At 37.0% G+C, this 26,520-nt stretch overlaps 1 protein-coding gene across 2 annotated transcripts in view; it reads right to left on the bottom strand.

Annotated features, from left to right (window-relative positions):
- Positions 1-26,520, bottom strand: part of LOC131049802 (uncharacterized) — a 177,439-nt gene that overhangs the window by 57,069 nt on the left and 93,850 nt on the right. For both annotated transcript variants that reach the window (XM_057983877.2, XM_057983876.2), the window contains exons 5-9: positions 25,010-25,116; positions 24,619-24,819; positions 24,364-24,473; positions 24,239-24,286; positions 23,822-24,000 (exon numbers count right to left, since the gene is read on the bottom strand). In XM_057983877.2, coding sequence (XP_057839860.2) covers positions 23,822-24,000; positions 24,239-24,286; positions 24,364-24,473; positions 24,619-24,819; positions 25,010-25,116 — 645 coding nt within the window. The remainder of the gene's footprint in view (positions 1-23,821; positions 24,001-24,238; positions 24,287-24,363; positions 24,474-24,618; positions 24,820-25,009; positions 25,117-26,520) is intronic.

Below are 26,520 nucleotides of genomic sequence, written 5' to 3'. Positions count from 1 at the left end.
CGATTCAGTTATAAGGTCCGCCTTTACAATAATTTCTAGTTCCATTTACTTCAAAGGTAGCCATACATCTTGGGTATGCAACAATAAAAGTTCAAAATGTTACTTTAATATTGCAGTATTTGATCATTTCTTATATTTTTATTATTCAACTAAATATTGAAGAATTTGTCCTCGTTGATTTATTAGATCTCCATTAAAACATTGTGCAATTCCCTGCAGTTACTATAATCCTATATTATTCTAGAAACCTTGCCATGAAAACTAGCATTGTACCAACTACAAATATATATTGTGTTAATTTGTGTAACTTGCCACTAGATTTAATATTAGTTTGTCTTTTATCCTAAAAGCCTTGCATCAAGAACTAGCTTCAATTATTTTCAGTTTCAATTTGCAATTAATCTACAAGGCTTGCTGCCAGAATAAGAATAATATCACTTCCAAATTTTGTAATAGTTTGCAATATTGAGAAGTGAGGCTTGCTGGCAACAAGTTTATTAATATGTTAGTCCAATCCCTTCCACCACATGCTCACACCTTGCAAACATCAAGATCTTGGTGATTAAAAGGTGTTAAGGATTCATGCATTCTTTATTGTGGAAATTGCAAAAGCCGGAAAAAAATTAAGTTTAAGACATTACACTTTGGGCAAGCAGTGGTGTCATGTCTTGCCTCCTTTGCCAAATGCCATTTCAAGTGGGATATGCCTCTATTGACAGCATTCAAACAAAAATTATATGACCATGGTTGTACCTAAGATTGACGTGCAATGTACCCACAAAAGTCTCTCCAACACAGCATGATGACCACATCCACAAAACATCTAATTCATTATTTCATGTACAAGTTAAATAGCCAAAAAAAAAGTACAGAATTTAGGGTTGGGGATTAGGGTTGCACGTGTACTCAATAATGATATAATTTTATTAATTTTTATAATTTAAATGAGTATGGTTGAGTTTCAGATTAACAAAAAATTATGTAATGTCCCCATTTTTAGCAAAGCAATTTGTGAACAATTACCTTAGTTTCCAGATTCTTCCACATGCTAAACGGTGAACAAGGGGGATATCCAATGTTCTTGGAGAACACATGACTAATCTTGCAAAGTTGTTGTTGGTAGTGAGCTCAGTTGGCTTTGGTGATCCTAGTGATCCTTTCAACATCACGCTCTGACCTTTTGGGAGCTCTTCAAATCTCTGTAAGGTCCCTTCCTAAACACTTTCAGCTTAGTGATCATTAGCCTATTTAGTGGGTTCACATAGGCAAATGAATTAGGGTTAGGGACTTCAATGTGACAGTTCCATCGATCTTATTTAGTGATGGCAGGTGTTCTATTGAGCTCAGTCAGTTGAGATTTGCATAACACCCTCCTCTAGAGTAAATTCGGATAATTTGTCCATACTATTTTTAGTAAGTGGCAATCTAGACACAAACTTGGCCAATTAGCAACGTTAATACTTTTGGTATGTCGGTAAATGCACTTTATGGTGTTATTTTGGAGATTAATGTGATCCAAAGGATTTATTTTAATAACATTATAGAATTAAAGTTAAATTAAATATTTAATTTAACGTTATTTAATAAAGTGACTATGTGGGCACTGATAACTCAATGGTGAACAATAAGTACCAAACCGGTACTGAGAGGGGGGGGGTGAATCAGTACAGGCACAAAAACTTTTCCCAAACCGGTTTGACTGCAAACACTGCAAATGTCTGACAGACAGTAAAGTCGGTCTGAAACAGAATGTAACCGGTAAGGCTAGGAAGGACTGTGACAAGCGTTAACCGGTTAATCACTTAGTTTTCCACTCAACTTAATACTACACTTCCATTTCACCCTTATGCTTGAATAGGTAATCTATCATCAGAAATATAATAACAGCTAGCTCAACATGATTTACCTTCAGACACAAATCACATAAATCATCACATGAAAAATACTACACATGACACTGATTTTTCACGTGGAAACCCAACTGGGAAAAACCACGGTGGGGATGAATACCCACAAGCTGCTTTTGAACTCTTTAGAAGTCCGCTCTGTTAGGAGCCTAGTCCGATTAAAGACTGTTACAACAGGTTCTACTAGGAACCGATCCTGTTAGGGATCACCCGGTTAAGGGATGGCTAAATACCCGGTTAAGGGTTAAACCCTGTTAAAGGTTACCTTGTTAGAGGATTTCAAGAACTCAATTAGTTTGAGTCACCCTGTTAAAGGATTTACAGCAAGCTGATTAAAGCTACCCGGTTAAGGGATTTTCCAACTGTTAAAGTGGTTAAAGATCAACAGGTATTACAATGATCTGATAATAGCACTCAATGCCTAATGCAGATCTGCTTAAGTTCCTTCCTTCTGCACACACACAATGCAGGAATCAATCCTCTTATCTCATCTGGTCTGGCAAGAATCACGTATCTTTTCACTTAGATACACACACACCATTTGCCAACAACCTCAGAAAGAAACACAACATCGACCTTATAGGAAACAGATAGGTCGGTAGTATAAACCCTAAACCCTAAACATTTAGGTTAAGCAGTTCAGGCGGTTCAATCCTGGCCATTGAACACTTTGCATTTGAACACAAAAGTCTTGAACATATCTCAAGACATTCTCCATCGTTCATTCTTCACCGTTTTCATGGCAGCTTGTAACCCATCACACGTTCTCCACCGTTTACAGGGACTTCACACATTCCCGAGGTAGATAGGATCAATCTCCTTCATGCAAGATCCTTCACGCGCTCAAGCTGACGTGGCAACACGATCGGATCTTCATTACAATGCTAAATCATCACACAATGTCATCGGTTGAGTCACACAGGCTTGGAGCACTTCAACCGGAAACCCTTAAGCTAAGACTACCAACCGGTAGTCATATCATGCTAAGTCTTCATAGAGAACATTCCATATGTCGGTTCACATTTCATCATACCGGTTCTCTTAGACAAACATACCACTTCACCTATTGCTCAATATACCGGTTTATACCACTATATCGGTTCACTTCGCCAACAATTTAGCTTCAATATACCTGTTCACTGCTTTGCACATATACCGGTTCACATTTCAGCATATTGCCGGTTCACTTCTCCAACATATTGACATCAATGACAACATAATATCATCATGTCAACATACTCAGCACAAATGCCAACAGGCACCTAGGGAGTTATAAGATGCTATTTCAATATATTTAATAAAGTGGACACTTAATATGGGCATCAACTCGAAGACACATGAGGTGATTTAAAAATTAAATTAAAAGTGCATAACCCTAAAAGTGGCGTCGGGTTTTGGAGGTCTTTAAAAGGCCCTTTTGGAGCTCATTTTGCATATGCTTGCATTGATATTTTGAAAACAAATTTTACTAGTTGAACTTGTTCATCCTGTGGCTTTGTGACGAGAAAACCCTTGCAAGAAACATCCTCTACATTAGTGAAAGATCTGATATGGAGGATTCATTGGTGATTTCACTTCCGAATTACATTAATTAAAATAATATTTTATTGTCTATAATGGTCATCTTCAGTTATTAGTTAGTTGGTCTATTTAAGTTATTTTCAGTGTCTTAGAGTTGAACTGGTGGTCACTATATTTAGCAGCAAGTTTATCTTCCAATTAACTGTTTGTACACCGTCTTGTAAATCTCTATTCAAGGAGCCATTAATTCCTTTTTTAATACATAAAATATTGGTTTATCTGAACAACATTGGGTTTCACAGTTGATTAGGAATCTCTAGTTTTGAGAACAAACTTTTAGGGCAGGATTGAAGAGGTTATTTGTAGAATTCGGAGCAGATTTATCCTTTCCTTTGCTGGTCGTACCAATCCCTTTGCTGACCATACAGTTTGGTGTGAAGGTGTGGGAGTTGTGAGGGAGGCGACTAGGTTTTGGAGGTGATTTTATTGTTGTTTGGAGGCGCCTAGACCTGCATCCTCAATAAATATTAAAAACGTAATCAATGGAGACCTTTTCAAAGTGTAGCTTCCAAGAATTAGAGCTCCCCATTTGTTGGACTTTGGTGCAAATTCAGTATTAGGTATCTCAAATTTTTTGAGTATGTCTAATATCTCATTGTAATGTGTTTTCATCATCTAGGTATTTAAAGATTTGAAGATTTAATGTAATTTTAGTTCTGGAAATAAATCTAAAATACTACTGGTTGTGGAGTTTCCATGATATTGTGATTTGCAAAGTTATTTCATTCACTATATTGCTGCAAATATGATTATTGCAAAAATAAACTTTTTCAGCATCTCCATCTATTTCTCTAAACAACTCAACACAAAACAAACAAACAAACAAAAGGGTGAATATTACAACTTCTTGGAGAAGTGGGCTATTTTTAGTAACCTAATTGCCTGTGAACATAGGCCCAAGACTTTAGTATCATGTTGGTATAATCGAAATTTGATTTCTATGTCATTTGAGTGCTTTATCCATCTTTGGTTAATTATCCAGTTATTAATTAATTATTCACTTAAGTAGCCTAATGTTGAAAAAATAATAAAAGGACAACTTAGGATAATAGCTTGTTAAAAAGGTGTTAATATGTGTTTTAAGTTGAAGCCTAGGCTTGGCGGACTTTGCATATGGAATTAATTAATTCTCCTAAAAGGTCTTTGTGAGGGAAAAAGAAATTATTATATTTTAAAATTGGTTATTTCCTTTCAAAAAAGTTATAAAAAGAAGTTGAGGGCTCATTTGAAATTTTAGACTTGTGAATGTTATTTTGTTATGCTGTTGGAGTGAAAATGAGTTCTTCCAAAGCTTCTTAAGGACAAAAACCCTCTTGGAGTTGTTGGTTTTGAGGACAAAAACCCACCTAGCTAACTAGTGTGCTTTCATACAGAGATCATCATTGTGCTACAAGTTGAAGCTACAATTCTGGAATTGCACTCATGGAGGATTTGATGTGCTTTGATGATGCTCAATTTTGATAGAGTTTGTGAGTTTTTTTAAAGGGTGAACTGGAAGATTTTCTTGTTGGCTATAGAATCCCTTTTAGGACATACACTTCATGCCTGTCCATACAACTTGGATTGCAAGTATCATGGTAATTTTGATATAAAATTATGTGCACATATGGACATCATTTTTACATTATTTCAGGTTGTACATTGAGGGAGTTCAAACATAAGAGGTTGTTAGCCATACCATATCATTGAGGGCATGTGAAAGGATAGGTAAAAACACCTAATTCTAATGGCTCTTTCCTCTTTGTCTACAGTTGCTTTGAGCTTGCACCAAGTTTCAATGGCATTTTCGGAGTGAAGTAAGTTAGTGATGTGATATGTTGGTATTTGTACATGTACTTCTATTGTACCAGCAACAATAATACCCTATGGTAGACCTACAAATTGATTTATCCAATTATCAACTTGTAAAAGCTTCTTCCAATGAGCTATAATTATGTTTGGAGCTGATTTGAGGTATATCAGCTTGTGTTCTCAATTGATGTGTTGGGTGTGAGTTGGTGAAGATTTCTAAGTGTTTACTTGGTGTCCAAAACCATTGCATGAATGTCCCCTTCTAAGGAGTAGTCAGAGGTGACCACTTATTTCGGTAGGCTAACATCAAAAAGTAAGGGAATAAATTAATTTAATCGTTTTAAGTTGTCTAAAAAAGTAACATTTTACAGATAACTTATTTTAATTAGTTTATTAAAGTGACTAAAGTCAAAATTAAAAAAAATATTAAAAGGGTCATTTTACGGATAACTTATTTTAATTTGAAAAGGCCTTCAAGAAAGTTCCTTAGGTTATTATAAAGGGCATTTTGGAGCTCATTTCTTCACGCTTGATGTATTTCTCTCTATCGGATTTTGGAGAGCTTCTTGTGAAGCAAAAACCCTAGGATGAAAACCCTAAGGGTAATCAATTTCAATAATGAAATATCTACCCTAGCTGGTTAAAGGTGGAGTCATTCAGGTTTCATGGGTGGATTCAATGATTGATGATCATGAAATTTGCAAAGTCTTGTGGAAAATTTCCCAGTTTGAAAGTTGGAGGTTGGACTGAAACTGGACGTCGTGATAGCTTATTGTTGACAATGATTGTTGAGTTGCTATATCTTGGATGCCATATTGTTTCCCTACTGGCTGAGCAATAGCAAGATTTATTGTGATATGAAATAAATGAGGCAATAAGATTTGTTTCAATTGTTCTAGCTTCCTTCATAGCACATGGGAGTTGAGAACTATATTGGTGGGCATGGGAACTTCCTTTAGCTGAGCAAATGTCATCATAAGCTGGGCGTGTAAGCCAAGAGTAGGTTGTCTAAGTTCAAAAGCTTCATAGGCAGAATTGTGCTAACCTTGCATGCATATGTGCTAGATGCCAAACATTTCCAATGGGTTGTGTGGTTATTGGAGCCATTTCTGGACTTTTTAAAGCTTTGTGCCAAGTTGTAGGACCTTATTTGAGAGGTTAATAAGGATCAGAGTCATTTACAGTGCTGGACACTTTCACCAGGATAGGCGTTGGACATAAATTTCATGCATAGACATTGGAAATAGGAAGCTGTTCATCTACAATCATTTGGCAATCTTTCTGCACTACATAATATGTATTTTGCTGCTCATAAGATAAAAATGTAAATATTAGTCTCTATCTCTGTAATTTTGTTAGTACAATCAGTAATAAGTTATTGGATGTCATTGTTATCAACCCCTGCATGCATTGGTCTTAGCATATGATGAGGAATACCACTCCTCACTATTAAACATGGGACTCAAAAATCCCTTTGACAAAAGCAAGGAATGTAATGTGATAAAATTGGTTGCAAACTGAATTATTCCAGGACAAACTAACTCCTTCCCTATGAATTGCTTTGTTAGGTTCAAGGCCCACATCTGATTGTATGTGTTTAGAACTTTACATATACTTTTGACTATCTTCGTACGTGCTTTGATGGATGGAACCTTGCCAAGATTCTCCAATATGAGGTCAAGGCAATGAGTAGCACAAGAAGGCCAAAATAATGATGGATGCTAATCCATGCGTAGTCTACCTACAACAACATAATTTGTTGCATTATGTGTATCTACTTGCACCGTATTGTCCTCGCCCACTTTAGCCAAGATTTCCTCCAAAGCTTCACAAAGGAATTTAGCATTTTTTATGTTTTTCGAAGCATCCATAGATTTTATGATCATTGTGTCACCTTAAAAAGAAAAATCAACAATTCAATAAAGCATAAATTAAAAATCTTAATCACTAAATCAATGCATTTCAAAACATACAATCACTTAAAGAAAAAACCAAAAAATTTAGCAATGTTATATTTATTCTATCCATCCAACCATCAATCATGACGTTGCAACCCTTCTTCCCCCATATCTTGTGTTGCACGTCAATTATTGCTCTCATCAGCCACCTTTTGAGACAAAATAGGGCCCTTTATTGTGATGTCCCCTTCTAGCTAGAGACATCACTCTAGCTTGTGATTAGCCTATCAGAGACCCTCGTAGGCTAGTAGGATTGGATAGAGGGTCACCTTGGCATGGAGATCTTCCGGGGGACAGAGCAGAGTACACTTCTGGGTTGCCAGAGTTTGTTTATGATGAGTTTTGCTTTGAGTTTGGCTTGGCCAGGCTATTTTTAGCAGTTGGAGATGGACCCCGGCTATTTTTAGCAGACATCATGGTCATATGGGTGGTCAACTAGTGAGCTCCAGTTTCAGACGGCATAGCTAAATTCAAAATATTCGTGGAGTTAGACAAGTTTGAATGACTTAGCATTTATTATTAAGTGATTTAATAATAAAGTTATAAAGTGACTTTATATTATAATCACTTAACTTGAGGGTCAACTCATCATTAGACGGGGCCATGTTTTTAATTAAATTATCTGAGCCAGACTATTGAAATATTAAAATTAAATGCCCATTTAATGATTAAAATCATTTTTGACACCCAAAGTGAAATTAAATGAAATTACAAGCAAAATTGTAATTAAGAGGATTAGGGTACGACTTGCAAAAAGGATAAATAGCGTTGAGTTTGGAAAGAAGAGGATGGCTATTTTATTTTGACATTGTGAAATTGAAAGGGTTTTGCTCTGGAGACTAGGGTTTTCAGCCACCATTGGAGGACGTAGTTGCTTCAATGTTCACCATCTGAGCTGATGAAATATTCAGTGATATTTGGTTTCAGGAAGACTTCATTCAGAGGTCTTATTTGCATCTAATTGCGCAAGATTGAAGAATAAATTCACGAGAAATTATTGCAGATTTATTGAAGAATTTTTTGGTGATTAACAAGTACGGTACGGATTGCTACAGTACCGCCGTACGGACTGCTACGGTGCCGCGTGAATAGTGCCGCCGTACGGATTGCTACAATACCGCGTGAACAGTATTTTTTTCAAAAAAATTAAAATTTGCAGTTTGCAGATTTTTTTCAACTACTGGGACAGCAAAAATCAGGTTTTTATCTTACATTGTAATGAATTTGTTTTCCAAGCATATTGGCCATAAAACAGAACAAACATTCCCTTGATAGTCTCGTAAATTAATTCCAGCAGTAATATTATTGTTTTAGTATTATTTTAAGCATAGGAGTTTATTCCAGTATTGTTTCATTGCTCATTATTACCAAAAAAACACAAAAAAATCTATAAACATTCAAAAACCAAAACAAATTCAAATCTACTGCATTCAAAAGAAACAATCAGCAGAGGAGAGCCAAGTTGGGTTCTTACATTTATCTCCTAATCATTAAAGGCTTTAAACTCCACCCTACAACTAGTAATGGCATCCATCATGTTTTGGCAATAAGTAGACCTAACACAAATAAATTAAAAAATATAGGTCCTATAAAATTGAGAGATTAAAATTTAAATTCGACTATAATGTCCCCTTCTCAGGCCTAATCAGCAAAGGTGACTATTAGACTACATCCTAAGTTCTCGTAAGCTAATCGGTTTTAGTTAGGGAACTCCACAATTCTTGGAGCACCAATTCAATCTTTCCTGGTTTTTGTTAATGGCAGTGAACTTGCTTGGTGATATGAATTGCAGTGATGCTTTCAAAAGCATTTTCTGACCCCTGGAGTATGTTACCGCGTCATTTATTCCTCATGGCAAGAGTGGGTCATCTTTTCTTTTTTATATTGGAGTCCTAATTCGTGCTATATTACCTTGGTTCAAGTCTCTAATGCATCTTCAAACCCTTTTTCTAGTCATTTAAGTCAAGTTCAGACAATTGATTGAACTCTGTGAACACGTCGAACCGTTTTGAACTGGGTTCAACAGGTTCATTTAGGTTCCATAGGTTCCAAGGTGTTCAGGAAAAAGTTTTTCGTACTAACATTTTCTCTAAGTGTTTTGCAGCGGCTCTTCCAAAGTTTTTCCTGTTCGGTGATATAGCATTCGTGTTGAACTTATTGAACTGAGTTCAAAGGGTTCAAATATGTTCAACGTGTTCAACACAGCAAGTGGTCAACAGTTTGACCCGGCGTACATCTTGAACTACTTGAACACTCAAGAAGTCAGTTCAAGATGTTCATATGGGTTCAATATTGGTGGGTCCCGCAGTTTCTAATGTTTTGGGAAGTGCATTCATTGCTAAATACGGAGAGGCAAAACCATATCTTAAAGTTATGTCATTCTTTGGCTTTTTTGAAGTAAGTAAACATTTCGGGAACTGGCAGTTTCTTAAAGCACGCCGCCATGCATTCAATGCATGCATGCAAGGTCTAATCCACCAACTCTCCGCATCCAGACTGAAATTGTGAAATCATTGCATTTAATGTATCTGTATCATTACCTTTCTCAATAAGGTATGAAAATTATTTGTGTTCTGCATTTGTTACTTGCTGCTGGACCTTTGTATATGTTATCCCTGGATAGGAATCTTTCTTGCTACTAGCCGTCGTCCGATTATACAACTGTGAAGGTGAGTCTTTCCTTATTTTCTCCAATGTTTTCCCTTGCATTTTCTCTCATACAGAATGTTTCACTGCAATCAAATTTAGGTTTCTTGTTTTGAAGTTATGAAGTCCACTATGCATTTGTTTGGAAACGTCTTTAGCTTGGCATCCACAGAAGCCATAGTTAGTGATACTGACCTGAAAGGAGAGAACCTTAAAGAGTTGAAAGAAAGGGTGTTCAAGGGTATTGATAAGTCTTTTTGTATAGAGATTTTGAGTAGTGGACTTTTAGAAGCCGCAACCTTTCCTCCAGCAATTCATCCTTAAACACAGAAAGGCAAACTCTCACCACGCATATCTCATACTCAAGCAAGTTTTCACTCAAAATGATCAACTGAGGTAATTCGTTAGGACCATGATCAATCCAAATGCAAGTTGTTTTCCCAAAATCCCCATAATCAAAATCATAATAACTTTCAAAGCTAGGATTAAGGAAAGAGACAACTTGGCATATTTCAGGCTCAGACGACACTGTATTGTCGGAAGCGAGGTCACCAGCTGCTTCAGGAGGTCGCCATTAATGATTAACTATTCCACGAGCATCCACAAGGTGTTGATCTTGATTAGGAAATTCCTCTTGAAACAAGCTCAGCGCCCCTTCGAATAGCTCAAGATTCTCTGTTTTCACTGAGATATCTTGCATAAACCAAGCATCTTCATGAAATTTTGTTAGCATATCTTCAAAAATGAGAGTCTCCTTGATGGATTGAGCTTCAAACATCTCCTCTAGTGGATCAAAGATAATCTCAGGTGGCCTTTCTTCTTCAAGAATAGCCTCGGGAGGTCGGAGCTGATGGTGGATCATATCACTCACAGTAACTTGCTTATCTAGAAAAAAATTTGGCAGTGATTCCATTTGTGTTTCCTCTACAAGATCCTTCAATGTTTCCTCAAATAGCATAATGGTGATGAAATCTTCAAGCGCCCCTTTTAATTGTTCTTCATACCTGGGTTCACTTATGATGATTTGTATCTCTTTGTTTAACATCTCAACTTGATTGTCTTCTTCAATGAGAACATTTGAAAACTCCTGCAATTCAATCTCAAGGATCTCCTTTTCTAGCATGAACGAGAATTCTTCAAGGAATGAGTCATCTTCTCCTTTAATTGCTTGTTCAACTCCTAGATCTTCCTTTATTACTGTTTAAGTATTCTCAACTGATTCTTCAACTTTTGTTTCATGGTATTCTTTTTCAGGTGCAAGGCATGGCAAGCTATCCATTGTAATACATTGTTCCTCAGGTGCATTGGTATCGTCAACGTACAACTGATCCTTCTCACATTCAGATGCTGGAGCAATGTCCTTTTCATAGGTTCTCCTGAATTCGGCTGCGAGATGTGCACCCCAAGATCTGTTAATAATACACTCTTCCTCGGACAAAGTTGGCATTCCAAACTGGCTTCTGACTTGATTGATAGCCATTTCACATACTGAGCAAGTAAATTCAGAGTGAGGTAAGTTGTGAATTCTACACCACAATGGTAGCAATATGTTTTCAAGACGCATTTCGCCATCCAAAATGAGTTGACTCTCGATCATCCACATGAAGCTTAGAAGAGGATCTTTGGTTTCTGGGATACTGAAGTTGCCTTCTTCTGTTTCTGGCCTGGGGACATCCCAAAAGAAGATTTTTCCCTGCGTTGCCGATTCCATCCTTGATAAGTACTTCAAGCAATGCATCTCATCATGTTCCTCTGTCTCGTGAACTCGACACTGCCCTGGTCTTGCAAACTCGGACAATCTGCGTGGATAAAGTTGTGTATCTAACCTCCACCAAAGTTCAGGAAAATCAACTTGTTGCTCCTCGTGAAACTGTTGTTGCTCCATGAGAAATCTTTTCTTTTTTGATTTTTTGATTTTTTGATTTTTTGGATTTTCTATTTTTCACTTTTTTTGGATTTTCTGGAATAAGAGAGATCTTGAATATCTCGGATTCAACTTGAACGTTCAACTGGTTCCAGCTTGATTCCTTCTTGCGTAAGTCCAACTGATGACCCAACGATCACCTTCCGTCGAGTGTTTGACAAAAAGCTTTCCACTGATCTTCCTTGGATTCAAGAGTTTGTGTTCGCTCACCTTTCTTCGGCTTCAATTCTGTCGAGCGTGGAGGAGGAGCGAAAGTCCTAGATAACTCCTTGCGGATTGATAGGATCAATTGTTCAAACAAATATCGCGATCAAACGCCCTCCTTCTAGCGCCAATTCTGTTGACGTGTATTTTGTACACAGCCTAACACAGAATAAAATACCCAAGGGTACCTTATCCTCTCTTGAATAAAGTTTCCGAATGCTGAAGATATCGCGAAAAGGATCAATCGGAGAAACTTCAAGGTTCTTATATGTAGGATCTCTACGTGTGGATAAGCTCTCTGTGGTATGATGTGATTTGCTGGAATCACAAGGGGACTTACATTTGATGATTGAACTTCTGATTTGCCTTTGAATATTGCTGGAACACAGGGTCTTACTGCCTTAGATTTGAAAAATGGAAAAAAGATGAGGGCAAAGAGAGGATCTAATCCTAATACTAAGAATGTAGGAGCAATGATTGATCTTTGATGAAACTCTAACTAGGTCTTGTTTTGACATCGCAGGACCATCTCCACAAGGCTAGTGCGATCTTCGAAGGAAAGCTTTATGATGTTCAAATCATCACTGCAAGCATAGACACCATCAGGTTGATGCATATCAATGAAGAAGCGACAACTGAAATTAAGCTTAAGCTGAATGATTCCAGTTGACTACACAAGGCAAGTCTGCAATCAACAAACTGCTAGTAGTATGGATATACGAATTTCACCATCAATCAAGCACATTTCTTCCACTCATCTAATCATCTACCATCTAAGATTGAAGATTCAACAAGAAACCATGCATATTGCAAGAAACGACACACTTCACCATTACTTCAATGAAAATGGAGTTTGTTTACAATCAATGGCAACAATTTCTTGCCTTGTCCTCCTATTCTACTCTAATGGCTATTCTATCAACTTCTAACTACTCTCTATCTACTAACTGCTTCCAACTATTTTCTAATTATCTCACTCCTTACAAAATGAAATGCCAGGGCTTATATAGTGCCCTCAATACAATTCGATGGCTTAGATCAATTCGAGATCAATGGCCAAGATTCAACAATGAAAACCCTAATTAGGGTTTGTTACAACCATTACATAACATTTAATGCTTGACCAATGATAAAATTGTATTGCTTGGACACATGTCCTCTCTGGAAAAATCGACCAATGGATAGCTGGGGTAGGTACATCGGAGTTTGTGCCACCTTCCATGAGTCAGGTACATTGAATCTGGACATGCTGAGGTGGACCACACTGACTGGAGAAGTGATAACTAGGATGCCACCTCATTTGACACTTGGAACTTGGTAGATATTCAACTTGATGTTGTTGAGAAGCTAGCTTTAATTAATTCTTTTGGAACTATTTGCTTTTTCAACGAACCCTTGCTCTGACTTCTTGTGTCCTTGATTTGCAGGATGATGATGTACCTCGCCTTGGAATGCTAGACTGGAGGAGGCTGCCCTTGTCCTTGCTTGATCGTCCTTGAGGAGACCGTCCTTGATCTGGCTTGATTTTCTTTGAGGAGAACCTTCCGACTTGTAGATCCTTCGAGCTTGGGAATCACCATCTTGATACCTACACAACATTTCAAAATTAGTAATATATCTTGAAATCTAAAAATTAAACTTTAAAAGGAAGATTCAAGATTTCAATTAGGAAACTTCATGATAAATCTTGAGTTATCATTTCCTAATTAACCATGCAATACTTAGACTTTTCTAAAAAATGTCTAAAAAAAATCAAACCTTGAATAAGGGTGTCAAGATGATTTTGCCATACCTCCGCTTGAGAATTAACTCTAAGAAATGATGTAAAAATAGATGAATTTTGCTAGGCAAAGTGTAGATCAAAGCCCTCTCTTGAACAAATTGCGCCTCCATTAGCTAGCTTCTTCAAGATCTGGAAATTCGCCTTCAAATGTCTTCAAAAAATCTGGAAATTATCCTCCAATCTAGCAAGATTTCGCACTTCTTTCTTTACCTTTTCCAAATCGCACTTGAAACAATGAGTGAATGATTTGAATAATGAAAACAAACCTCAAATATATAGAGCGCTCACCATTTTATTTTCCCATAGGCCAACTTGGAAAATAAGGCCAATAATAAACAAAATTTAAATAAAAGGAGAGGGCCGACCTTGCAAAAACATTAAAATAGTATCCCCAAGCGTACTCCCTTCATTTAATTTAATAATAATTAATTTAAGTGCCTTTGTATTTAATAATTTCGATTTTTTAAAAGGCCCAATCAATTATTAAATGCCTTATGCGCTATTTTTCAAATGCCATTTTAATCAAATAATTCAAAGTTTTTATCGAATTTTAGCATTTAATGTATTTCAAAATTTATTGGCGCCAAAACATGAGAGATGTAAGGGATACTAACCACATCGCTCTGGTCCCTGGGAGAGGGACAGGAGCGATTTAGGCAATTTGGATTGATTTTCACGTTCAAAGTCACTTTCTTTACGTCCAAATTGGGATCTTCATTCGTAACTTGGAGCTTGATCGATTCAATTTTTTGAAATGAATGCCTCCTAGACCATTTTCGCCCTGGTCCCTTGGTGAGGGACAGGGGCGATTCTTGCTTTTCCTCCTTGGTCCTTGTTTGTTTTAAATTGCCAAATCAACTTGCGAGGTAGGCAATGATCATCCTTGTTTGTTCTACGCATGCCAATTTTGTCCTTCGCACAGCAAACTTGATTTTTGGAGATTTTCGCCCTGGTCCTTGACTGAGGGACAGGAGCGAACTTTATATTTGAGCTCAAAATTGTCGAGCCTTGGGGTCAATTCCTTGTTTATCATCATCGAAAGGCATTCCTTACTTTGCAAAATTCTTGCCTTGGCATGATTCTGGAGGGAGATGTTGGATTTCATAGAAATCGCTCTGGTCCTTGACTGAAGGACAGGAGCGAACTTGCATTTATGGCACAAAATTGTTGATTTTTGACATTAACTCCTTGTTCATCATCTTCCTAAAGACATTTGGGATCCCGCATGACCTTGCCTTGACGTAGCTTTTGAAGGAAATGGTTGATTCTATTGAAATCGCTTTGGTCCTTGACTGAGGGACAGGAGCGCCATTTTGTTCTTTGTGCGAACCCTTGATCATATCAACTTCAAATTGTCTTCAAAGCAAAAAAAAAAAACGTTGTTTCTTATTCCTTCTTAAGTCTTGCAAATGATAGTAGTACTCCAAAATTAGGCACACTTGAAGAGTTCGCTCTGGTCCCTGGGAGAGGGACAGGAGCGATTTAGGAAATTTGAGCAAGTTTTGTGGTCCTTTGCAACTTCGTTCCTCTTAGAGACATTCCAAACATCATTTTGACTTCGTATCTTGGCTTGGACTCGACCAAATTCGGAAGGGAATGCTATATAATGCATATTTCGCCCTGGTCCTTGACTGAGGGACAGGAGCGAACTTTCATTTGTAAGCTCATTCGTGTTTTGCCAACCTTCAAGATTATCTTCAACGGATTGGTTGGGTCGCCTTTCCTTCATCCCAAACTTGAAATTCGCTTTTCCTTGGTCCGAAACTTGTCCTTTGAGAAAATCGCTCTGGTCCCTGGGAGAGGGACAGGAGCGCCCTAGCCAGTCACCTTGGTCCCTTGGAGAGGGACATGAGCGAACTTGTTACTTAGGCCGATTTTCTTCATTGTGGCGTTCTTAAGTTATATTCAACGGGCAAAACATACTTCCCTTGACCTCTTCCAATCGCAAAATTATTTAAGTCTTGTGAGGATAATGCAAATTTGGGATTCAAGCTCCAGTCCTTCAGTGAGGGACAGGAGCGAATTTTGCTCTCTAGGCCAAATCGTTACAATTTTCATCAAAAAATGTCTTGGCTAAGGAAGATATCATCTTACTTCATGCTATGAATAAAAGTTAATGTCCAAAAAAGGTCTAAAATTGTGCATATAAAGAAAAGCGCTCTGGTCCTTCAGTGAGGGACAGGAGCGAATTTGACCTTCTAGGCAAAACTTCATCATTTCATTGTTTTTGATCAAGTCTGGATGCTCTATCATGCTCATTTCGTCCTTCACCATGCTTTTGATGTCTCAATTTAACCAAACAAGGCCAGGAATGGCTCAAATAAGTATTTTCGCCCTGGTCCCTTGGTGAGGGACAGGAGCGCTTTGCCTTGGTCCCTTGGGGAGGGACAGGAGCGAAATTCGCTCTGGATCCTCAGTGAAGGACAGGAGCGAAATTTGACTTTTTGAACTCTCTATCAGTATAAGTGACATTTCCTTCTATGTTTCTTCTTTCTTATACTTTAAGTTATATTCCATATATACTTTCAGGATGTTTGAGAGTGGTTCCAGACCTCCAGGAGTTATATTGCAAAATCTAGTTTTTTGAGGTTTTTCAGTTTCCAGACTTAGTCAAATTTCAGGATCAGGACATTCCAGACTTAGCCAAATTTCAGGATCAGGACTTCACTCAAGAAGGACTTGCTATCCTATTGATCTCCCCGACAGCACTCAAAAATGCAAAGGCTAAAAAACCTAAAAAGACAAACCCTAAAAAGCAAAAAAGCAAGGGTCCCCATTTGCAATGGGGCGATGTGTGAAAACATCACAACAATACCAAAGCAGCTCACTGAGGAGGATGTTCCCGTGTATGAGTTCTATCCTACGTTGCAAAAAGACAAAGCCCTACAAGATTTCAAAAGGATACACAATGCTTTCCTGGGTGATATGTATCATGAATTGAAGAGTACAAAGGCTAAACGGATTTCAGATGATGCACAGAACTTGATAAAGAAGTTCGGTAGTTTTTACATCCAGTTCCCACGCTTTTGCTATATACGGATAGGAGGCTTTGAAGAGGAACCCTTCAAGCTCCCTCACTTCTGTTCTGATTGTTTCGTTCTAGCAGAAGTATGCAGGCAACTGACCTCTATGATCAAAAAGGCACAGCCTAAGGACAAGTGGGAAGGTCATTTTCCCATACAATTGGGAGTGTTGTCTTGTAATTCAATGTCTGATGCACTAAGTATAGGAGCAGACCTTAGGAATTTCAATTTTTCTCTGTATTATGAAAGAAAAGGGTTCGATAATAAGGGATTTTCTCGGAGCCTTGGCCTAATGCCTTATTTTCCCACGCCACAGTTAGAAGATTTCTGGGAAGATTGTACAAATGAACTTGAAGTTTTCAAAAGGGAAAACATGAGATTGGTGCTAGAACAGGTTGTCTCTTTGCAAATAAAGTTAGATATTAAAGGGCTCGAAGAGGATTATCTTGAATTGTTTGAACCAGGATATTTAGCCCATGCAGAGACTGAAATGCTCCCAATTTATTAGGATGAGGAGGAAAATGATGATATACAATTGAGGACCAAACGAGTTCTAGAAAGAACCGTGGCATGGGTGACTAAAAAGAAAGCAATAAAGGCAGGCGCCAAGTCCCTTTCTGCAAAAAATAATAAGGATCCTCTATCTTCACCAAAACGTCCTTCTAACAGTGCTCCTGTTCGTGCAGGTAAGGATACCAAGTTGCCTCAGCCTAGACGCAGGTCTAGTCCAACTCTGGATTTTAGTACCCCTCGCCTACTCGATCACGAAGTGTCGCCCAGAGGAAGATGGACCAGGTCAAGGATATGGGAGTAAAGGATGTTGTGCCTGAGGCTCGGATTTTTGAAATTGAAGATTTGGATGGTGAAGTTGCTAGTGCTCTGGACTCCCAAACAGTGACTGTAGCTATGACGCCACCGCCAAAGATGATTGAAGGAGCTTCTCATTCCGCTGTGACCCCTAAATGGTTAACAACCTCAGTAAACAAGAAAAGGAGCTTTCTTCCTGTGACCATTCCAATTCAGGAAATGGTTGCTAAGTACACAGAGAAGAATCCAAAGCCGAAAAGGTTCAAGACCACCGCTCACCTGAACAATGATGAAGAAACCGGAAAATGGATGGCAGAAATTGCCTCGTACAAACCGAAAGAGGAAAACAAAGAGGCTGGTCCTAATGATTTCGAGATCACAAAGGTAGAGTTGGGAAAAATGAGTAGAGATACAGACAACCATTTTTTCCAAGTGTCAGCAAAGAAAATGCATAGAAGGTCAGAGAAGGATGGACGGGAGAAAAGAGAACTAAAACGACACATAAGTGTTTTGGCTCAGTTCATCGATAGTATCGGTTGCCTTGGAGCAATTCCAATATCTCATGCCGCTGAGAACTTCGACCCAACTTCTCCGGAAAACAAGAAGTTAATGAACCAAGTTCAACGGGCTAAGAGCATTGCTGAAGTAGTTGAGAAGTGGATTGAACAAATAATCAAAGACAGTGAGAAGTACATTACTGACTCCCGAAAATTATGTGATGATATACAGAGCCTTATTTCTGAAATTCAAAACCAACTTGTGTCGTGGGAGAAAGAAGAGCACAAATGGCAGAATGTCCTGCCTCTGTTTGCCAAAATAGAAGAATATGGGGCTACCAGGTTTCTGACAAAACATTCAATTAAAATGGTGGCCGATGAATGTCAGCTTTTCGTGCTGAAGAAAACTATAATGTGGCGAGTGCTTACCTTCGAGTCGGTGATTACGGATGCAAGGACTTCTGTCTATGAACTCCAGGATCTGCAAAGTAGTATAGTCAAGGATAATAAGGTGGTTAATCCCAATCATGACTGGGAGTTAGGAATCTGCAGCTCAAGCACACAGGAAGCAATCAAATCTTTCCGGTTGAACATGGAGAAGATCAGAGCCAAGGGTAGCTTCACGCCGGAAGATATAACCAAGGTGGCTAGGATTGAATCTATGATTTTCATTGGGAGTGATCAGCTGCCGAAACACTCAGAGAAGATGGTGCAACATAGGTGGAATAAAGAGGTGGCAAAGGAAAAACTCAATGCAATGAAAGTCCCGAGCCAATCCATTGTTCAAGAACTTACAACTGCTCATGACGCCCGCGAAGACGGAGAAGATGACAATGATGGAATATGACATAATGCATCAATTTAGGACTAGTTTCCTTTATTTTTAAAAATTTCTCATAGTTATGCAAAGACTTCGGGACATCTGTCCCAAAATACTTCTTGTTGGTTTCGTAACTGTTTTACCGGGGAGTGGTCGAGTTTTCAGGGAGACCTCCCCCGTTTAGACTATAAATTAAGTAAAACAGATGGTATAAGGGTTAGATTTTAGTAACTAATTTTGTGAGCTTCGACTCAAGTTTTTGGCTTTGGCATTTTTCTATTTTTAATCAAAGGAAGAATCAGATGGTTGGGACCTGTTATGGAAAAAGATTGGCAGATGTATTTTTGTCTCATTGTTGCATAAGGATATATATATGAAATCTGATCATTTTGTTTTTGGGGAGAAGGAAAATCTGTGTATTTTGAATCCGAATAGATAACATGTCTTTGCATATGTTCATCTGATCAAGTAACAGTAATTGATCATTCCATTACAGTATTTCATTATTCCTCTGATGTTCTTTCCTTTGAATGTGTTGTTTACTTTAGAAAAGATTCATGATTGAGGGCAGATTTATCTTTCCTTAAGTCTGTTCCTCTTTAGTTTGTGTGGAAAAAGTATATTGAACTTTGTTTCAGTTGTTGTAGTTACATGCATTGAAAAATTAAGGAAAAGAAGCTTTCATTGTATGTGAGATATGTGAAAAATTTCAGCCTTTCATCCAAGAATGAAATAGGCGGCCTTACACACTTTCGGGTTAAAAGCTTTCATTCAGATAAAAAAACAAACACATTCCATGAAAATTAAGATAGGGAGTTGTACCTATGCAAAAATTCAGAAGGAAGTGATTTGAATAATGCTTACCCAACTGTTCAGTGAATCATTTGTTCTTAGAATAAGGTAACAGAGTTTAAGATTAATCTTTTAAAAAAAAACAAAGAGCAAATCTGTTCACTAACAGGGTATTCTCCAAACTTATTAAAGAGCACGTCTATATTTATGCACCTTCCATCGTACCTCAACTTCAATTAAATCATGGCATGATCAATTTCAGATTCTGATGCCACAAAGATGCTTCATGCAGCTCGTGTAGAATATTTTAAATATATACTTAAGTTCTACTATTTAATGTTATATTAATTCCCAAGTGTTAAAGTTTTATAAAGTCACTTTATGCCACCTCAAGTGGATACCCAAGTAAGAAGTACTTGCAAGTAAGGGATTTGAAATCACCTTTTAGGGAAAAATGAATTATTTATAATTTCAAATTGGAAGTTTTTCCTCCAAAGCAATAAAAAGAGGTTTGTGCTCTAATTTTGCATATGCTAAAGAGTACACATATCATTATGCTACTGCATTGAACCTAAGTTTTCTTCCTTGAATCTGTCGAGGACGAAAACTGTCATGTCCCATCTTTTTGATGCAATTCCCACATTGCATTTGATGAATAAAGACACTTAAAAATTTCTAAGTGTCAAAAGTTAATAAGGAAAAGTAACTTTTATAAAGTTACTTTATAAGCCTAAGTTTCCTTTTTTTAATAAAGGCTTATGTTTGAATAAAGTGCTATTCGTACCTTTTAATAAAGTGGCCCCTTTAATGTCAACGCCCCCTTTGCTCAAATCACTTAAATGACATGGCATGGTGGGACCCTTGCCATGTCATTCTTTAAAAGCCTTTAAGCCTTTAAGCTGCGTGGACCCAAAAGATGCCAAGGAAGATGCCTTTTGAGTTGGATTCCAATGGGATATTCCATTTAGGGCTATGCCACTCTTTGGAAAAGGTTATTAGACATTTTGGAGGAGAGAATTGGGATTATGTTATTATTTTATTTCTGATTTTTCTCAGCTCTGCATTAGCAGCAGAAATTGCAGGTGTTTGGAGGACGTAAACCCTCAGATCTGCATTGGTAGTGGAGGTGTACCCACTAATTTGCCCACGTGGGACAAGGATGTGCCTTGTCTAGACCCATTGGGGGTCAGTTTAGCAACAAAACCAGCCCAGCAATCACCATTAGGTACAATACATCAGTTCTGAGCAGTTGTCTTGAAATTGCAGCAAGTGTGGGTTTCATAATTGCAATCGTACCATTCCAGGCAGGGCTGTACCATTCTAGAAGGTTGTGCATCAATTTAAAATTAAATGGAGGGTTCTAACTCCATTTCTTGTGCTTGATCTCATTGTTGGGATTAGAAAGGGGAGTGTGGAAGAAATCGCAGTCAATTGACTAGATTTGTGATCAGGGTGAGCAAAACAATAGGAAAAGAAGGTCAAAATTGTATAATTTTGCCTAGCAAAGGTTGGATTTCCAGCTGGTAATTGGGTTCTTGCCCAATTTGTTATTGATAATTCATCTTATGGCAGAATAAGTAGATTGGATCCACTAATCTACTCCTACACCATCCTTCTTAGCTTGTATCCATTTTCTGGATAGCAAACCAACCTCAAACCCTAGCACTGGATCTTTGGTATGTTTTCTGCTTGTACATGTGAATGTTATTTCACTTCTAGGTGATTGTAATCTGCTGTCATATAAAAATCAGAAGCTGATCTCTTGATTACAGTTCATTTTTATGTTGTTTCTTGTCATGTGTTGCAAACCCCATCACCAAAAAAACAACACAAAAGAAACAAACTCTTCTACATCTTTTGCCTAGTCTCTAAGAACACCAAAAAGGCCCCAAATTGAGTTTATTAAATTAAAATTAAAACAGGGCATCAAAAGACCTATTTAAGGATCTTTCAGAAACCCTCGTTGGATCAGCAGTTTCGGAATTAGAAGATAGTCTCTAGCTAGTTCAGAGTGGTTTGTTGGTGTGAATGTGGTTGTATCCTAACTAGTTCTAAGTTAGCACCTATTCACACATGTTAGTTTACTTAGGCAATACTAGATGTTAGTTATCCTAGGTGGCATTCTGGAAGATATGAGTCATCTCTCATTTAATCAACTCCTACAAGTTCTACTCTAGAATCACCATTGTTCTTCACAAAATTTTCAGATTTGGGTATTCACTATGAGGATTTTTCTAGTTTTATGAATTGCAAGTATTTGGATTTGCTTGTTTGTCGTTGAAAAGATTGATGATGATTTTCGAGACGTTTTGAATCTTCCTATTGATCAGTTTTACTATTTGGGGGTTTGATGTGTCCCCTAGCAAATCATACCACTCATATGTGATTGAAAAGTTGGTTTTCAAGGTCAAAAATCATTCGAAGTTGAGCATATTGTAATTATTAATGTTGGGCTACTCCTTTACATGGTTTTTTTTAGACTATTAATGTTAATAAAATTTCTACAATGGCTAATATTAAACATTGCAGAATACTTGGAACTAGGCATGTGGAGCTAAGGAGTCCAATCTCTACATTTTGGAGACATAATCATTGACATTTCGGGGTGCCTTGATCCTTGGAATCATCTTCCAGCAATTTGGGGTTGCACTTGATGGATTTGGAATCATCTTCCATAAATGAAGCTTGGCCATCCTCGTGTCCTCTTTTGGCAAACCCAATCGACCAAGACAAACCCCATGACCTGCTCAAATGAATATAAAATGCCCACAAATCCTTCACTTATCACTGTGACCTAGTATGACAAGAAAGATAGCAAAGGTGTCCCTTAGGCCCACACTTATTCTTCCAATTGCCACACACCCCCGCAACTTAGCATATCCCACACAAGTGGATAAGAGTTCTCATGCCACTGCTTGTGAAGCAATTCTACTTAAGAAATTGGAGTCCAACAAGGCCAAACATTCTCTTGTTTTTATTATTCAACCAAATCGATTCATTAAAGCAAGTAAGAAATTGCCGCTTCAATCCAAATGATATTCCCAAAAGATTTATTCATATTTCAAGACATCCAATACATATTTCAATCAAATGGAATAATCTTCAAAACTCTTGAGAATTTGTCTCTACAAGAGACTTTACAAATTTTATAGCTTTTCAATTGATTAATCAAAGAAAACCTAAAACCTCTTAGCACAAATGCAAACCCTCTATGGATTTGCCTCCAAAAATACACCACAAACAAGGGTTTTTGTCCTCGCTCAAATATTCAACACAGGGCTTTTGCCCTCAACTCCAATAAACCATTGGGGTTTTTGTCCCACTAGCAAGAGTTTGGCCACATGCACAAACCTCTAAATCTCCATAGAGAAATAAGCAAGCTTTTGAATTCGTTTGTATCCAACAAATGAGAACTTAGCCTTCTTTTATAATCAAAAAACCCACATCTAATCTTGAGTAATCAACCACCTGCCACATTTGTTGTTCCATTTCCCAAAAGTTTCCTTGAAGTGGCTCTCACTTTCTTCTATATATTTTATTTTTGCTAATGCTTACATACAAAAAAAGTACAAGGAAAGGGCAGACTGAACATTTTTGGTTTATATAGTATTTTAAATTTTCTTGAAGTTTTACATTGAATTTATTTCTTTTAAAGTTAAATTTCAAACCATAATGAGGGATTTTATTTTAGTTTATACCTTAAGGAGAGCTTAGGTTAAACAAACATTGTCTCTTCCCTAAAATAGTAGACTATGCCTCATGATGGAAAGACTAACTATTTCAGGGCCAACCATTTGATTTATATGTACCCCTCTTAAATGAAAGTAAGAGTTTTTAAAAGCCCTAATCAATTTTTAATAACTAGCAATTTTATAATGTGTGACATAAATTTTATCTATATGCACTATCTTTAACATGAAATAACAAAATAAGACAGTTTCTCTACTATTATAAACAGTACATTAGTTTTTAGTTACCAAGTTTTTGACAATTTTTCCCATTTTAAATATAAGCGATTGAATTCCCATTTGGATTTCACAACACCATGTCAATGCCATGTAAATGGAATGGTAACATGCTCAGCATACCTTGGAACTCTACTCCAGATGCCAATGACAATAAACCATGTTCTTCCTTGCAATGCATGGTATACTTGCTCAAGTTCCACAAGGGGTAAATGACCACCCTTAATCTTACTCTTAGAATTTTTACTTTCTAAAAGTGAGTTTTGCTCAACAAATGCCAGGCTATGCCTGGAAGTAAGTCCCTGTATCAAACAACTATCGTATTAATTTAAAGCAAAAGTAGGTGTAGACATGTTCCTCAAAGTAAAATTACATAAATGCCAATGCCAAATATCAAATAGTACATAACCGATACAATTACAATCATTTTAATTGTTCTCTTTTTGTCAACTTAAATGACAAATGAACAAACTGATCACATTATTCCTAATGACTTTACTATCAAATGTGAAAGTCCCAAATTCAAATTGCAAGTTTTACCTCCATAAGTTCACATGATGATTCCAAAAGATGCTTCTTTTTCTCCATCTGAAATCAAAAGAAGCGGGGTTTACACCATGCAAAATTAAAATCAATTGACCTACAAATATTTGATTATGCATTACCTGCAATTTTAACTGCTTTTCTTGTGATCTCTCAGCCTCAATTCGTGTTTCAAGGAATCTTGCAACAGTTTGTATATGTTGACTTTTATGGACAGTAGCCTCAAAACTGTCTGGAAAATATGTAAATCCAGTTCACTGATTAGATATTTGATAGCAGAAAATGTAGAAGACCAGACCATTATAGTAAAGATGTTAATTGTAATGCAGGTTATATCCAACAAAATCTGATGCCAGAACTGATTGGAGAGTTCATGCCTGCAAATTTCAGCTCCTGTTGAAGGTCATTGAGCCCACTAAAGCCATACCATTTGAGGTCTGTAATAATAATTGATGAGAGAAGATCCTCCATGGGAAATATACCCAGTTTACAATGTGCTGGACTTTTCAAAAGAAGAACTTGATCATGCCCGACAAGTCGGAAATCCCCAGTAATTACATTTCCAACATTGCTCCAAACTGGAAGATTACAGAAATGATTTTGCAAACAAACAGTGTGAATTACTAATGGCAAAATAATCTTGAGATCATATTCCTTCCAAATCTCAATAAATTGAATATCTTTCATAACAATGACCCTCAAAAAAGTTATAAATTTCCCTTATAAAATTTCTGTGTAGAAAAAAAAATTGTTATACATATTATAAACCTTCTAATTGCTGAAGAGTTTCACAACACAACGCAATCACATTCTGCTCAGAACTTGCAATTGTAGCAAGCAGAACTCCTTGACCTCCAGCAACAACAGCAAAATTTCTGGAATAAGAGAAATTAAAAGATAGTTACTTCATATTTACGTATACAAAATCCAAATAATGTTTGAACATAGCCCAATTTTGTGTTAACTCTTAAGATTTCCTTCAAAACTATGTACCAAGACTTTTTAACAAGGTAGAATATGATGTCATAATAAACCAAGAATGTAATGTCCCCTTTCAAAACTAGAAGAATTAATTGAGGACCAGTAGCCTATTTTTATTTCCCATAGGCCAAGTGATAAAATGATGGAAATAATCAGTCATCAAAAAATCGTGTAAATCGCGATTTTTCCCGATTTGAAACCCCAAACAATTCAATCGCCAGAAAAATCGGGAACGATTTTAGGCAAATAATTGGCACAAGTTTGACTCTAAAAATCGTTGAAAATCCCAATTTAAACGATGTTAAATCGGCAGAAATAAAAAAAAATGTGAAAAAAAACCCTAACTTCGATCGCCACACACTTTTGACCTGCAGAAACGACGCGGGTATTTCGCACGGGACATAGACAAAGACGGCGGGCATTTCTAGCGTTTTTCAAGTTCTTCATATTAGGGCCGGTTATGTAAGCAACAACAGGGATGTCACCGTGCATGATACAACTTATACACAACATCCTTCTATTTAGACCAATTGTGTGGCCTGCCATTGGCACCTTTTCTGCTGAGATATAGAGATAGTGGGAGTCAATGATCTTGACAAAGCAACGGTGCAAGAGACCGGATGATATCATGGCCCCTTGACCTTGTCATACTTCAAACATAATTGATGGCTCTTAGATCAACAGCCACGAGCAATTGGGAGGCTATTAAAAATAAAATGATTGCTTTATAATTGGTTGATGTACTGCTAACTATGTATTTGACTCAAACTATGATTTCTATATGATGGAAACCAGAAATATGTTAATATGTTCTATAAATTTAATGTATATGTGTGTTTTTTTTAGAATATTTTAAGAAATTATATATTTTCAAATGTTCGATAAATTTGCCGATTTATTGCCAATTTTCGATTTTTTTTAAATTTTGGGCCAAAAGATTTATTGCCGATTAAGAGTTTTTCATCTTTGGAAATAATAATAATAATTATAATTGGTTAAAACACTAGGTTCTCACTGTGGAGACCCAGGTTCAATTCCCAATAAGGACATCTAAAGTGGAATTCTAAGATGTGACTCTTGGCCTTCCATAAAAATGGGGAAGGTCTAGGGTCAATCTAATCAAACATAATAATAATAATAATAATTCAAAATATTGCGGCTTCGGCCTATCACCTACCAAATAAAAAAAAAAAATTTAAAATAAGTATAATTGGACCCAATCAATTTATTTTCAAAAGGGCAACTTAAATATTGTAATTAAAAAGTGTTTTTAAACACTTAATTCAATAAGTAATTCA

Source organism: Cryptomeria japonica, chromosome 7, assembly GCF_030272615.1.
Source record: "Cryptomeria japonica chromosome 7, Sugi_1.0, whole genome shotgun sequence".
NCBI classification, from domain to species: domain Eukaryota; kingdom Viridiplantae; phylum Streptophyta; class Pinopsida; order Cupressales; family Cupressaceae; genus Cryptomeria; species Cryptomeria japonica.
Note: the sequence above shows the minus strand (reverse complement) of the source record. Positions and strands in the feature narration are given on the sequence as shown.